General features: G+C 39.4%; 1 protein-coding gene across 1 annotated transcript; it reads right to left on the reverse strand.

The window, feature by feature from the left end:
- Positions 1 to 212: 212 nt before the first annotated feature.
- On the reverse strand, positions 213 to 8772 carry SYT4 (synaptotagmin 4). Its single transcript, XM_065406802.1, has 4 exons — positions 8739 to 8772; positions 5016 to 5830; positions 3302 to 3422; positions 213 to 520 (listed from the first exon to the last, which is right to left on the reverse strand). The coding sequence occupies exons 1-4, from the start codon at positions 8770 to 8772 to the stop codon at positions 213 to 215; spliced, it is 1278 nt and encodes a 425-aa protein (XP_065262874.1).
- Between the last annotated feature and the right edge of the window lie 7688 nt (positions 8773 to 16460).

Raw genomic sequence — 16460 nt, forward strand, 5'->3', positions numbered from 1 at the left:
ATGAATATCATATGAAATTATGTCAAGTTTCTATGGATTAGAAAGACCTTTGTTTAATGTGAAAATTTAGTTACCTTCTGTTCTGATAGTTCACTCCAGTTTTAACAAAAAGATGTCTTGTTGTTACAAGCCTGTAATTATGCATCATACAGAAAGAAATTTGCTCCTTGCCTATGGAAATATTTGTTAAGTTCCAACCCATTTCTAGGCTGCTAACCATCACACAGCATATGCCACTTGGCAATTTGTCTCCTAGGATATTCACAAATTTCCTTCCAGTGCTCTCCACTTGTTCCTTCTGCTGAAGCTCCCAGGGTTAACCGGCCAATAATCTCATTCCTGGACCCCCTATCTGAATCCAAAACCAAAAATTCAATGCTGATATCTTCAAGGCCCTCACAAGGAATGTCAAAGACAAACAATTCATTGAATACTGCATTGGGGGTGCATTTCTTCACATGGGTTTTCTTTTTAGAAATTCTCTTCTTAGCATGGTAGAGGTTCACTTTGACATAAGGATCTGCAATGACAAGCAAAAAAACCCCACAAGACTATTGACTGTTGTCCAACAGCAATTCATGGATCATGTGAATAATAAAATATATTCTACCAACATAATGACAACATGATGAGGGGTTGCCACAAATAAATAGATGTTGAAAAAAGGTCCCAATTGTAAAACTTTATCCTAAGTGACAACAGCAAGCTTTGTTGTCCATTTTAAAAAATTAAACTATGAATCTTGAACAACTGAAGCACAACCAGGGCCGGCTCCAGCTTTTCTGCTGCCCCAAGTGGCAAAAAAAAAAAAAAAAGACGAGCGGCGGCACTTCGGCGGCAGCTCAATCACGCCGCTTCTTCAGCGGCACGTCCTACTTCTGTTCCTCTTTGGCGGCAATTCGGTGTCAGCTCAAAGAGGAAGAGATGGAATGAGGGACCCGCTGCTGAATTCCCGCCGAAGACCCAGACGTGCCGCCCCGATACCGGACGGAGTGCTGCCCCTTTGAATTGGCTGCCCCAAGCACCAGCTTCCTACGCTAGTGCCTGGAGCCGGCCCTGAGCACAACTGATAAATATTAGATCTAGGTCTTTATTACAGCATGAAGGAAAAAATTCTATTTGCCTATTGGCAGAAATGTAAAACTCTATATTTATGTTTAATATGAATTAGTTATTCATACTTATTTGTATAGGATAAGCCACATCTTAATGAGAATTGTGCAAGCAAATGCATAGGAGAAAAAAAAACAGAAAAAAATCTTCTTTAAGGAATGGCTGAATGGACAACATTTATTCCTAGTGTAACTCCAGTGATTTTAATGGACTTGATTAACTTGGCCCCACAAATTTTAATTTGGTTATTTTGAACCAGCAACTCCAAATGTGGAGCTGCATTTGTTGGTATGCTATATATGCCTAGGCTTAAGTAAGTTGATGACTGCCTTGTATCATTGGGAGGGATAGCTCAGAGGTTTGAGCATTGGCCTGCTAAACCTAGGGTTGTGAGTTCAATCCTTGAAGGGGTTGCTTAGGGATCTAGGGCAAAATCAGTACTTGGTCCTGCTAGTGAAGGCAGGGGGCTGGACTTGATGAGCTTTCAAGGTCCATTGTAGGAGATAGGATATCTCTATTTATTGAAGAAGCCAATTTAGACCCAACGTGGGTTTTTTAAACAGCATTCAAGTTTTGCTTGACTCTTCTTCCATTGAATTCATAGAGAGTTCTACCATTGATCAGAACTAAACACAAATGCCATTTAGAATTGCTGGGCCAAAGACATCAAATTGGAATAGCTGGATGATGACAAGGTTACTCGTCCATTTGGCCTGATAGTATATTTTGCAGAAATACAGAAACAAAGATCATATTGCACATATTCAAGTGCAGTATAACAGTGACAAAGTATGTTGAAATGTATTTCCACTTTCATACTATACTTTCATAGTTAACCAATACTTTAGGAATAAACCTCAAATAATTAAATAATTAACTGGCCTTTTGAAGCACAAACTCCACCCCAGCATTCTGTATATCAAAATCAATACCCATCAAAGTTCCGTATAGTGCTCTTGATCTCTGGCCAAATAAACATTGCTAGTTAACATCTCCCAACCATAGATACGTCTAAAGTGTCCAGTTTGCTTCTCCCATATCTATCAGCAGACTTTTATACCACTGACCAGGAGGTTTTGTTGAGTGCTGGGGCATCATATAAGTAGTTTATGGAGTCTCCTGAGTGAACCACTTCCTATCTTGCTGAGAAGGTAAAAGTGAGCAGTAAAAGTGAGAGGGGTGCTCTCGTACAGGGAATCACAGAGGTCTATTTTGTCATGACTGGCATCTGATTACCTTGAGACATCTCCTTTCTCCCTGGCCCATGCTGACACAACCGAGATCAGAAGAGGTGCTAAAGGTAGAGATCCCTTTCTGAAGCATCTTCAGCTTTGTAGGATGTGTCAGCCTACTGAGTACACTGCAAGGCCCATCTCTTCTCTTGGGCATTCAGGATGAGTTGAGGGTTAAAGAGGATTTTATTTTATGCTCAGAAGAACAGCTCATTGCATTTTATTGTGAAATTAAATTATGTCAGGGTGCCCAGTGTTTGGATATGCCTTTGCTTATGACTCTTTTAAAATAAATTGAATAAATATACTATACTGTCTGTCTGTGTCTGTGTGTATCTACCATTGGTTTCAATGGACGTTCCAGAAAAAGAAACAGTTGCATAATAGAGCCATGAAAATGGATTGCAAAACCTGCTTTTCCTTCATGCATCCCAAGGACACTGCATTACAATGCACAAATATCATGTTACAAGTGACTTATCTTACATTGCAAATACCATGTAATGAGCCAGCTTGAGGGCTGATGTGACTTCACTGGAGCTATGTTGAATTACACCAGCTGAGGGTCTGTCTCAGAAATAAACCCTTGTAGATTACTTATTTACAATAAAACTATAATTCTGCAGTATTTCCCAACAAAATATCCTGCTGATGTCAGAGAAATCTGACAGAAGAAAAGGGCAAAATTCAATGGCTTCACTGGGAAGAGGATTTCTTCCATATTAACTCCTATGTCACTTAATTTCTTGGCAAATACTATATAGGAACAAGCTCCTAACATTTGTGACTTGGAATGTAAAATATAACTTGTCTCTGTGAATAAAGCAAGAGTGAATTGCAGATCATACAGCCCATGAATACATGGGTGATAGCACAGATCTTTAATCTGTAAACTCCCAGGCTTAGTATGTTTTTTACAATTCTGCCTATTCCACAGTCATAAATAAAGACATTACCTGATAATCCTGAAACGTCAGCTTTGGGTAGGTGCCTGGCTTTCAAAACAACCACGGTTAGAGTGTTTGTTGTAGACTGGTAACAGAGAGAGATCAGTAATTCTCCACGTCCAGATGACTTCTGAGGAAATGAAAAGAGAACCTTTATGAACAAATACCTTGGTCAATATCTTGGCTGTGAATTGGAGAGTTTAGTACATTTTTTGAAAATGTCATATGAGACCTGACGTTGGAACACATTGGAGTAGCTCTAAAGGAGCTATTTATTATTAATTATTATTACTAGGAGAAGAATTATTAGTATTATTTATTATCATAGTTCTATGCTGCTTTATGTTACCAGACTTGATCCAATGTATTCTGGTTACAAAACTTTGTTAACGGCTTGTTAGTAAATGGATTAGAAAAACAAGGTGAAAGCATATATTGTCATGGAAGAGACCTATTAGTTCACTTGGGCTATAGTAAGATAAAGATTTAAATTGATTTTTGAAACACCTACATCATAGGTAATAAATCTCAGTGAAAATAAAAGAGTATAAGCAGAGCTAAAATAGAAAAGGTATATCAAACACATGTAATTCACCAAAATCTGCAATGAAATCTTTTGACAAATATAGACTCAAAATTTTATGGAAATGTTGTCCCTAATACTCTCTGGAGGACTATCATTTAAATGGAAGGAAGAAGAAATCAGGGTTCTTCTGTATAATTGTTTAATTTGAATTTGCAAGAACAATGGCTTCACTTCAAGTAAAGCAAAGAAAAGAAACAGGGACCTAAAATGTTGAACCTCTCTGGTATATACAGTATGAATGAGGTGATTACAGAGCTGTTGTGCTGAAGCATTAGAACTATAAAACAATGATATTGCTGATAGGAGTATTGGCTGGCTGACATTAATTCAATTTGATGTAATGCTTGATCTTTTGAAAGCAATTACATTAACGTCAATACACATGCCAAATCCTCAGGAAGGGCTGGTGGGTACAATTCAGTTGTTATGGTTTTGAAATATCTTTTCATTCTGAACCTGGATAAGAAACACAGGGTGAAATTCTGGCCCCACTGAAGCCAACAGGAGTTCTGACAGATTTCAATGGGGTCAGGATTTTGCCCATAGTGACTTCCTTTTATTAGTGGAGCTGCAGCCTGTGTTACAATACTTAAGACACCGGATAATAATACAAAGGTCAAATAATACATTTGAAATCAAACAATGTAGTCAACAATGCAATTTTGTGAGTGGTTTCAAATAAAATATTGGATAAATATGTTTGATCTTTAAGGGCTTGATCCATAGCTCACTGCAGTCAACTGAAAGATTCCCATTGACTTCAATGAGCTTTGAGTCAAGTCGTAATAGCCCATCTTCAATATAGAATGGGGGGGAAAAGCTGTGCATTCTGTTCTTGCCAGCCTGATTAATTTGGGTCAGAGCCTGCTGACCTAACATAAGTGATCCCATTGAAGTAAATTGGACCAATTGCATAAGAAAATAGGATTTGGTCCATTAGCAATTTCTTATAACAAGCTCACTGCAGTGATCATTGATTGCACTTGTATGCTTGTCTCCCCATAATGTTATCATGTAAAGCTTCTTAATGGTTGTTCTGATGAACTCTTTCCCTACTTTCTAATATACTAGTAAAATAATAACATAATAATAAATAATAAAAGCACAGGACTTTTAAAGATATTTAAAATAGATTACCCTAACATTTCTTTTGATGATCTCCCTGTTCATTAGCATCCTTCCCTCAGACAATTCAATTCCTTCAAGTGGAATGAGGACTTCTCCAATGATGTCATCTCTGGAAAACCTGTCAAAGCTCAAGATCATAAAGTGAAGGATTAAATCTTGGACTTGGCTATAGGGGATCCCATAAAATGTAAAGGTTTCATCGAAAGCTGGATCTAAGGTTTTTCTCAGCACTCTGGTTTTCACTTTGTGCTTCTTCTCAGGTAAGATTGTCATTTTGATGTAGGGATCAGAAGTCATTGACTGTTCATCCATTGCTGGCAATCCACGTGCTTCTTTGATGTTCACCACAAATGCCTTCTTCTCAAAGTTGTACTCTAAGGAGAAAAAGAGAGTCCCTAGCTTGTCTTGTTTCTCTTCAGAAGACAGTGAAGTGTTGGACTTTAAGCTCTCGGGGGATACTGAATCTTTCTCTCTTTCTACAAAGTGCTTTGGAGTCAAGTTCTCAAGATCTGGAGAGCTCTGGATTTTGGGGGTTGTTTTGGGGAAGTTGCCATTCAAATCTCTCTTTTCCAGGTCGAGGTGGAGAGAATTCTTTGGCATCACTGATTTGCTTTTTGCTTCACTTTTGTCATCTGCTCCAAATTTCTTCTTATTGTTAAGGTTCTCGGGATAAATGTCAACCCCCTTCAGCACATGGACAAATTTGTAGGGAGGGGTCTTGTTGGATTTGGAAGATTTACGCTGGCAGCAGATCCAAGCAAAGAGGGAGACTGTGAAGACAAGGCCAAAAGCACTAAAGATCCCAACCACTGTAGGAATTTCATCTGCAAATCAAATTAATAGTAACAAACATGTAAACAGCAGTGCTTGAGATAATAATGTGATATATTAGAAAATACACTCAAAAGAGATGGCACTAGCAGCAACCTAGGCAGACTGAAATGTTTTTTCATTATACACATTGCAAAGGATCTGTGTATATTTCACGCCATCTGCAGGTATAAATGTGTAGCCACACAGCAAGAGGGACCCCTCATGTAAGTACTTTTCCATATACAGTGTAGCCAATTATTTTAATTTATTCTTCATTTCTTGTTAACAACAGAGTGATTGTGAGGAAAACAGTAGGACAAGATAATATCATTAATAATTATTCTGAAATGGCTCCTTTCCATGTGCAGTTTCTAGGTTCACTTAGAACAACTAACTCAGTATGAACCCACGAGGCCAAAGCATTTTCGGCTCACTCCTGCAGCTTCTGCATTGAGTCTCCAGGATTTTGTTGCTTAAACAGAATCTGAAATATGCATTACTTGTATATGCCATCTATGTTTTATATTGCTCCCTGGACTGCTCTGTATATCGAATGAGGTAAATGTTTTGTGTTCTGATCTCAAAAGGGGTTAGAGGTATCTCATGAAGATGCTGAGTTTAATAGAAGGGGATGGTATTCAACACTTTCTTAGGAGGCACTCACCTTCTTGCAGGAGTGAGTCCTTGAAACAATAATTATATCTATAAAGGCTTTTTCCTGCTACCTGGACATTATGCATGCATGTTCAACTCTAAAAACAAGAAAACCCACTGTGTTGCTATCCATTAAGTATTGAACCCATCTGACTATTAACCAAAGTCGTAGAGAATTTAAAAGCAATAGAAGGAAGGTTCTTGTTTGTTTTACAATATTTCATTAGATCGTATATTATGACAAAAAAACATTAGAGCTAGATTCCTCTCCCGTGTTCATATGAATCATGCATTTGAAAATTACATTTCAAAGGGGAAAACAGTGCAAGTGCTACAATCTCACTTAGAATGTGGATAAAGTGGTTGCATATAGAGTTATATCATTAGTATTTCATAAGTATGCAATGAAGGACCACATGAGCACAACTAACTGGAAATCCAATTTGCCCTATAAGTAACAAATTTTAACATCCCACAATATACCAATCAGAGCTAAATCCACATCACTGTAAGAGTGAGGGGCTAGTAAAATATTAATGTAATGACGTTTTGTATGAATAAGGGTAATTATGGTCTTTATGTAAGAGTGCTGGTTCTTTAACACATGATTAGCAGACCTTTCTGGTTGAGAAAGAGCACAGGTGTCCTATATGAATGAGTCTGTTATGTATAGTTAAAAGCTAGACACATGGGATTACTTTTCATTTACTGTCATATCTTTATTTATTTTTTTATTGGCGTGACTGAAAAAATAGCACTAGAAAGAGATATTAGGAGATAAACTTCCAGCAGCTAAAGGGTTAGGCCTGGCTCTACATTTCTTCCAACAGTTGAGTCATTTTCCCTTCTACCCTTATTCTATATCATTCATTGTAATTAAATGTAAGAACTCAATAAAATGACATATATGATCAATAAGTGAATTCATTTTTTTTAAAGTTAAACATGTGGCACTGAGTTTAGACAATTCCTCAGGGTTCAGAAATGGAAAATGTATGAGATGCAATAGGAGAGAACAAGGTCTGATATCATAATTATTAGCACAACTTAAACAGGTTTTAAGTATCAGTTTGCATTTTTGTAGCACTTTTCATTAGATCACATTTAGACAGACTGTTTATAAAAGTGTGAATAATATTACATGTTACATCTACAGCTTCTGGTAGCATTGATAGGACAAAATTGGTACTTAAAATGAATTATCTTAATTGAATCAGTCATCAGGTGAGCAAGATGTCACAAATGTAGTTAGAAACACCCAGGTGATGGGGGTGGGGGCAGGGAGATGAAATGGTAAAGAACATTGCTATACATTTACTTCAATTAGATAACAACCTGTGTTTGTTGCTATTTTCATATGGCAAATCAATTGTCCAGCCATTCAGAAAAGCCAGATTTCTTTGAAATGTTATTTATTAATACTAGAGCAGATTCTGATCTCAGTAACACAGATGTAAATCAGGATTCACTGCATTTAAATCAAGGGAGTGATTTCAGATTTACACTCTTGCTAGAGTAAATATTTTGTAAAGGATAGTTCAAAACATTTTCTTTTATAAACTCTAAGTGAAAATATAGATACACACACCTTTTTATGTGAATTTTTCTGAAACTCCCTTTCTGTAATAAAGTTAATCCCATATGCAACAAAAAAATGTTGAACTTAAAACTTTTTATTATTATCATCCTTTTATACTAACATCCACTGCACCAAGATGTATCTCAGGAGTAAGATATCCATTTAAAATAAGTGGGGATATCACACATTCACTCACCTAGCAACATCAATTAAAAGAACATATATATCTGTGGATAAGATTTTATATGCCCTCCTCTTTAAGAAGACAGGGGTGAAAGCTATTCCAAGAGCATTTTGAACAAGGATTTGATCTTTGGCATGGAATATACTTGAACAACTTAACTCTGGGGTATGCTATCTTTCCTCGAGGTAGAGGAGATAATCGAGGCATCAGTAATACACAAAAAAAGTCCTAATGCTTGCCAGTACCTGAGCTGCAAAAACAAAAAAAGAAAATTACACATCTATGAACTTCAAAGACATAAAAAAAGATTCAAGTGCCCAAAGGATTCCTCTGAAAGAGACATAAGGAAGCTGTGGAGATAGGTTAGACAAGATTTAAAGCATACCCTTAGTTAGCCCTCCCAACGCCATGAAATGGAACGTTCATACAAATGCCCACCCAGCTCTCAGGCTTAAGGATGGAAATTGCCTGGCATTATAAGTTTGGGATGGAACTTGCTTACCAAATTCTTCTCTGCTCGCTGAAATCGGAGCCATTTTTGCTGCGTGCTCTGTCCAAGGTACTGAAAAGCACTTCCTCTCCTTAGCCCAGCTCTTAGCTTGCACAAACCCAACGGAGCCCTATTTTTCCAGCGTGATGAAATCACAAACATGAAAGATCGGGAAGGTTTAGGAGGAGGAGGCTGTGAACGGGGAGGGGAGGGAGCTTTTAGACCTTCCCTCTTCACAGTGATTTGCAACCCCCTCCCTGTTTTGGTTCTTCTGAGTAGCTCGGCTCCGAGACTGAAGACGTGGTTGAAACCCAAATTGACGCAATCCTGACGCTACAGGGCTGAAATCAGCACCTTCCTTCCCCCCCCCTCCCCCCACCCCTTTCACCCCTAGGGATTCAGCACACACTCATCAATTATTTTAACTGCTCTGCTGCAGGAGATTAGCTCACATTCTCAGTCTGACACAGACAGATGCTAATTCCTACAGCCAAACATGTCCTTGTATAATCCACAGCCCTCTTATGTTTCATTAAGTATTATTTATTAATTTGATATCCAGATTGCAATGATGCAGTAGACGATGCAAAGTCTTAGGGTCAAACGACCCAGCTCCAATTTCAGGGATGTGTTTTCACTATATTTGATACCATACACATAATGGATCGGAATCACTAAATGTCCTGTGTCTACTGCCCCTTCCCCCTTGGAAGTGCAAGAACATAGTGTTCTCTTCTCCCGACCTGCCTTCGGGTCTGGGTAAAAGCTGGATCTGCCTGTCAATTTGGAACCTAAAGCTCCCGGATTATACTGTAAAAAAGTCTGATGCTAAAACATCCACAACTCCCCCTGAATCTGCAACAGTGCTGTAAAACCTGGCACTTGAATCCTGCTGGATCCAGCCAAGTTTTGGCTCCCATCCCAAATTCTGCTGCATAAATGGAGACCAAGTGAAGGTACTCCTGTTACAACAACAAAATCCAGAGACACATGGATAGTGCTCCAGATCCCTGGATCTCGATCCCGACATTTTTTTTATCCCCCACCCAGCAAATGCTGCTGCTTAACGACAGAATAAATGTAGCTGCTTCTAACTCCAGCAAAATCAATCCATCTGAGAGGCTGCACCGAGTCAGTCTGTGATGCTGATAATCCCAATTCCACTTCCTAAACAAAGATCATGTTTAGCTGCTTCTGCTGCACTTTAGCAATCCTGCCGGGGCCCCCCAGTCCACCTCTCCACACACACTGCAGCTGTTTCACAGAAACTCAAATCCAGGATGGGGACTCCACTGGATCCTACCAAATTTTGGCCACAAACACATAAATGATACTCTACAAATAGAGGATAGAGGTGCTTCAACTATACACCTATAAAAATCTGGACATACACACATGCTGGTATAAGAATGTGGCAAAACCTACCATTTGACTCCTCTATTTATTTTGACACTACAATTTGGGTGTTCAAAGACAGGCAGGATCTAGGTACATCCCGCTTTTGACTTTCCCTCCCTTCCTTTTGTGAATAGCAACTTTTTTTTTATTTTGGCCATCCAAAATTTAGACTTGTTCAAATGTAAGTGCATGGAAATAATTACATTTGATTTTACACTCCAGAGCAGACTGACAGGCTTCCAACCATGATCAAAATATGCTGGATCTTGACACGAATTTAACTGGAGAACATATGGATGCTATCCCTGATCCAGTATCAATAGGGCTCCCCCCCCCCCCCCTCGATGAAATCCGGAAGAATCTCTGTTGATATACACAGGGATTACCAAGCACATGGAACTGCCAATTTCTGACTGTCAAAGGTTTCCTTCCCTTCTGGTTTCTTAAAAACCATAGAACACAGGGAGGCACCATGTAAAAGGCTGTTACACAGTTTGCAAGTTTTATAGTGGCTGGGGACCACTTTCTTTCAGCACTGATTCTTTTCCCAGAATGGAAACTCTGGTAAAATGAGGGTGTGGGGGGGGAGCAAGTTGTTTTTTTTACAAAGTACAAGATAGTTCAGCCATTTTCCTCCCTGTTCCCCCCCTTTTAAATTAACAAAATTTGTCCTTTTTATGGATTATCAATATTATTATTTGATATTAATAATCTGGGAATGCCTAGAGACCAATCAGGTTGAGGCCCCATTTTGCTAAACACTACACAAAAATATAGTAAATGACAGTCTCTACTGTTACTTTTATCTCAGGTTTGTACATATATGGCTCATTCAAACATTACAGAAGGTGTTTCTTTCACTGCCCTGATTCCCATCCTTTAGGAATTGCTCGTTTTCAAGGAGATTATGATAATTAGATAGACTGCTATTTTACATATATAGAGAATCAACTCTTTATTCCCATAGTATACCACTTCTATGACATGGCAAAAAAAGCATCACTTACATCAATCATGATCCTTCTATAGTTAACTATATGGCTACACTTAGTACAGAATATGTGTCACAGAAAATACCTAAGAAGCAGGTTGAGCATTGGGATGCTAGCAAACCTTGAGACAGATGTGCTGTTTATTCTCTGTGTTATGCAAGCACCATCTAGTGTACACCTTAGATCCATCAGTGCAAGAGGAATAGCACACATATACACACTTATGCAAACATACATAGAACTATGCAGAGAGATAATCAGCCTGTTATTTCCATGTTGTATATAAGGCAAATGGCAGAAACATGATCACCCCTTCTATTTGTTAACTGGCTGTATTTCAGGTGAGCCCCATCCAAGCGATGGGCACTTTTTCTCTCCTTGTGGTTGCAGATTCTTAGGAATGCCTTCCTGTCCTGAGGAAACATACTGAAGGTTTCAGCAGAGATTCACATTCTTAGAACACTCTTTTGTAAAAACTAGAGCAAACGCTCATTGCTCAGTCTACATTCCCCTCCATTAATTTGATAAGCAAACAGATGATCATGATCTGAGCACATCAACCCCCAGACACATTCAGCACAAAGTCAGGGAGAGCTGTTTGAGACCTTGGCCACTGTACTAAGTTCAAATGAGTTCCTGTGAAAAATGTACAGTCCAGCTGACTGCATCACAATGAGCTTTTTCTGTGGGTCTAGAAAACAGATTATCAATGCACAGGCATGCGCAGAACACCCTCCAGCTGCTGAGAGAGCAGGGAGTGTGGTTACTAAGCAACAGAGACCATACAGTTCCAAAACCAGATAGGCCTCAAATAAGCATTTGGGGCTGGAAAATAATGGTTTTCCCTCCCCTCCCCACTTATCAACAAACAGTTACTAGGTTTCGGTTTCAAAAGAGCTTGTGTGGAGGAGAAAAAGGCCTGGCTTCCTCCTTTAAAAACCAAAAACAACTGTTATTTTAAAATACAAAATAAATCTCCATGCTTTATATGTAGGAGGTAAAAACAGGGAAAAAGCCCTTTTCCACCCCAACAAAATCTTATCCCTGAAGCTACACACTGATGCTATGTCTACACTTGGAGCTTAGGGTGTGATTCCCAGCTTGCATAGGCATACCCATGAGGTCCAGGTGGGTTTGTACTCAGGTTGGCTAGCCTGTGGCACTGCTTGCCACTGACCGTGCTTCCACAGCACCAATATTTTTAGAACACTAGCTCGGTTATGTCTATGCAAGTTGGGAACCACACACCTCAGCTTCAAGTGTAGACATAGCCAGAGGTTCACATGTTCAAATGCAGCCACTAATTGTGTAAGCCTCAATTTTTGGATTCCAGATTTGAGACTTTGTCTTGATATGGACCTGAAAGTGCTTGTTCAGCACATTTGAAAATCAGGCCAAAAAGCCAAGATTTTTAAAAGTAGGAATCTAAGTTAGACCACATAAATAAGTGACCACATTTTCTAGAATGCTGAGCACCCAGACACCCCCACTGACTTCAAAAGAACCTTCCCAGCACTTTTGAAAATCAGGCCACTAATTTGGAAGTCTAAATATCTAGTGGTTAAATCACTAGACTAGGACTTGGGAGTGCTGATTCCAATTCCCTGCTCTGCCACAGACTTCCTGTGGGACGTTGGATAAACCACATAGTCTATCTGTGCCTTACCTCCCCATCTGTCAAATGGGGGTAATAGCACTTCTCCACCTCACCGGAATATTCTGAAGATAAATACATTAACAAGTGGGAGGTGTTCAGATACTGTGGGGATGGAGGCTACATAAGTACCTAAGATAGATAGAAAGCATGGATTTAGAAGCCTATCACTATGTTTCTGTCTCTGAAAAAATCAGCCTTAATGTAAATTTGAAGCTTTATTTGTGGGAAAATATGGCCCTAGATAATTTCACAGCATCAAGATTCTGTAGGTACAATGACTTCCTGCCTACCAGCTATTTCAGGAAAAACACACATATATGCAACTTACATGCAAATACCATATAAGTAACATATAGTATGATATTGACTTTGTCTGAGACATTTTGACTAGAGTAGGTTGGATAATGTTTTGTTTTGTTTTTCTGTGGAAAATGTTGCCTTTCTGGCAAAAATTTGAAAAAAAATTCAGACAAATACTGAACATTTTTGACTGAAAAACAAACAAACAAAACCTTATTTTGGAAATGTCACTGCAATGCCTCATGGAAGCTGTAGTTTAGATGCATCATTCTGTTCTTTATGCTGGGCTCCCTGGTTGAACTACCTGTCCCATGATGCAGCATGGTCTCCTCTCTCACTGAGCCATTTTGGTGTATCATGAGTGACCTTGGCAACAGTACATACTGGGAAATGTAGTCTGGCTGGGGAACCTTTAGAGGAGAATGGGGAAATGAAGCAATCAAGCTACAACTTCCAGGAGGCATTGTAGAGGCATTTCCAAACTTAAATTTTGGGGCTTTTGGACAAATTTTTTCAGTCTTCTGTCAAAAAACAAAAAAAGTTTCAGTTTTAAGGTGTTAGTTTTTCATTGCAAAGTTTAAATTTTACACAGATAGCAGACACATTTTGTGAGAAAAAATCTTCATAAAAAAAAAAAAAAACACAACAACTTTCCACTGATAATTTTGACAGGAATTATTTGACCAGTCCTCATTTTGACCTATATGCAAGTTGCCCTTTCATGTACTATGCTCCATACACATAAGTAACATTAAAACATATAACATAGTTTTTATGTAGATGAGAGACATGCAAATGTGTCATTTTCATATACAATATACTATTTGTCAGAATCATATGAACTTAACTATCAGTGCCAGGTGCACAAGAGCAGTGCTGGGCACAGCTGGGAAGGAAGGTGGCCCAGCAGGTGGCTTTCACCATCTTCCCCCCCCCCCCCTCCCACAATCTTGGAGGCTGCTGGAAATTGAACCAGCGTTTGGTGCAAGTTAGAGCAGTCTTAGCACTGCTGTAACTATCACCAGTGGATAATGGCTTCCCAAGCAGTCACATGCTACCAGCTAGGATTACCAGACTGCATTCATTCTCTAGTTCCTCCCCTTCTCACACTTGACACACCCCTTCCCTTCTCCTAGCCTGCACCATAATGCCCACCATACCAGGGGACCAGAAGCCCACCCTACCTCAAATGAGAATTATCCTAGAGGAACCCTCATGCGCTCCCTCAGGGCAGCTATAAATCCCCTTTGTGTTGGGAGACTTAGTGGATACTCAGTATCTGGCTCACAAACTTGTGCTCCAAACTCACAAGCACCTATCACTCAGGCTACAAGAGATGGGTCTATCTTTTTGTGTCCTGAGTTCCTGCTGACGTCAGTGAATTCTTGAGTGGCTGCAGAATCCTGCCACTGGAAGTGTCTCTCTTCCTCTTCGTTCTATTTTTGGTATTTTGCACAATCATTTTCTAAATATATTATGATGTATTCTGTACCTCCCTCTTGAGCTTTAAGACCTTAATGCCATTTCATGCTGTGGAGGCAGGGAAGAGAAGGGAAAAAGGAAAGCTGGCTGTGGTGAATAAGGCATTTCCAACAATTGATTCTAAAATGGTTGTAGTCAGTGTGCACCAGCATAGATTATCTTTCTACGGCTTCTAAAGACCAACCCTCTGGTGGTTAGAGACACATTTATGTAACACAATATCAAGGAGCACAGCTGTGGAATTGGCTATTACTAATATTTCCTGTGATTTTTTTTTAAGGTTAGTTTTTTACTGGCAATTTATTTCTTCATGTGACAGCTTTATTTTGATAATAGCTAGACTCCACTGCTTCTGATGTGTTAAAGTTCATAGATGGTAGTGTTTGTGAGCTAGGAGAATTATTGTCTGTGTATACATTTTATTGGATTTGCTGTACAGGACAGTCAGGGCAGCTGTTATGCTCTCAGCAAGTCTACAGGAACCCTGGGAAAGGGAATACTTTTTCACCTTGGTGACCTCTGCCTGTTGAGGAAAAGTAGGCTGTATTCCCTCTTCCTCCCCAGGATTTTATACCAAAGATGTATCTAGGAAACAGAATCAAAGTCTTATTAGCGACAAATATATTTTCCTTCTATTTATTTTTTAAATCAATAAAAATACTAATTGAGGGGAAGAAAAAGGTACAATTTGGGTTCTCCAAAGGGGCTAGATGAGCTAGTCAGTGGGAATTGGGAACCTAATTCCATTTGGCTGCTTTGGAAATCCCAGCCTTAGTTGACAGCTCAGCTACCACAGTGGCCTAAGTTAAGTGTCAGTAACTTGGATCACTGGTAAATAAATCAGAATCAGAAATGAAAGGGAGCCATTTCTTTCCATTTTGAAGAGAAAGGGAAGAGGAAAATAATATAAAGCTAAATCCTGAAGTACTTACCAGGGTCCTGAATATCTTTCCAACACTTATGCATATGCTTAACTTTATACATTTGAGTCCCACTGAGTTCTTTAGGACGAAGTTAAGCAGAAGCATTGCTATTTATAGGATGTAGCCCTTAATTTTAAATCACTCCTTGCTTTTGCGTGGACTACCGTAAGCTAAATGCTGTAACTTGCCCAGAGAACTATCCAATGCCATGCACAGATGAGCTATTTGTATACTGGGACGTGTCCAGTTCATCTCTACCTTAGACTTAACTAAGGGGTACTGGCAAGTGCTGCTAGATGATCCAGACAAGCAAAGGTCAGCCTTCATCACCCATGTAGTGTTGTATGAATTTCATGTGTTCCCTTTTGGACTCTGCCACCTTTCAGAGACTGGTAGATAACCTTCTGGCTGGATTTGGGGAATTTGCAGTCACCGATCTTGACAATGTGGCTATATTCTCAGATTCATGGGCAGAACACCTGGAACACCTCCAAGCTGTCTTCCAGCACGTAAGGGAGGCAGGATTAACTGTGAAGGCCAAAAAGTGTCAAATAGGCCTAACAGGGTAACATACCTTGGCCACCACATGGGTCAAGGAACTATCAACCCCCTACATGCTAAAGTAAATGCTATCCAAAATTGGCCTGTCCCTAAGTCAAAAAAGCAAGTCCAATCCTTCTTGGGCTTGGTCAGGTATTGCCGACGATTTGCACCACACTACAGCCAAATTGCCACCCTACTGACAGACCTAACCAGGAAAAAACAGCCAAATGCAGTTCAGTGGATTGAGAAGTGTCAAAAAGCCTTTAACCAGCTTAAGGTGGCTCTTATGTCTGACCCTGTACTAAGGGCCCCGGACTTTGACCAACCTTTTGTCATAACCACAGATGCGTCCGAGCGTGGTGTAGGAGCAGTTTTAATGCAGGAAGGACCATATCAACAATTCCATCCTGTCGTGTTTCTCAGCAAAAAACTTTCTGAG

The sequence above is a fragment of the Emys orbicularis genome, chromosome 6 (assembly GCF_028017835.1).
Source record: "Emys orbicularis isolate rEmyOrb1 chromosome 6, rEmyOrb1.hap1, whole genome shotgun sequence".
NCBI classification, from domain to species: Eukaryota; Metazoa; Chordata; order Testudines; family Emydidae; genus Emys; species Emys orbicularis.

Bases quoted from the DNA above. Each gene is read 5' to 3' on its own strand.
- SYT4 (XM_065406802.1), bottom strand. From the start codon at position 8,772: ATGGCTCCGATTTCAGCGAGCAGAGAAGAATTTG. The intron at 5,831-8,738 runs GTAAGCAAGTTC...TTTGATTTGCAG, and splicing joins AGCGAGCAGAGAAGAATTTG to ATGAAATTCCTACAGTGGTT. The intron at 3,423-5,015 runs GTAATCTATTTT...TCATTTCCTCAG, and splicing joins TCATCAAAAGAAATGTTAGG to AAGTCATCTGGACGTGGAGA.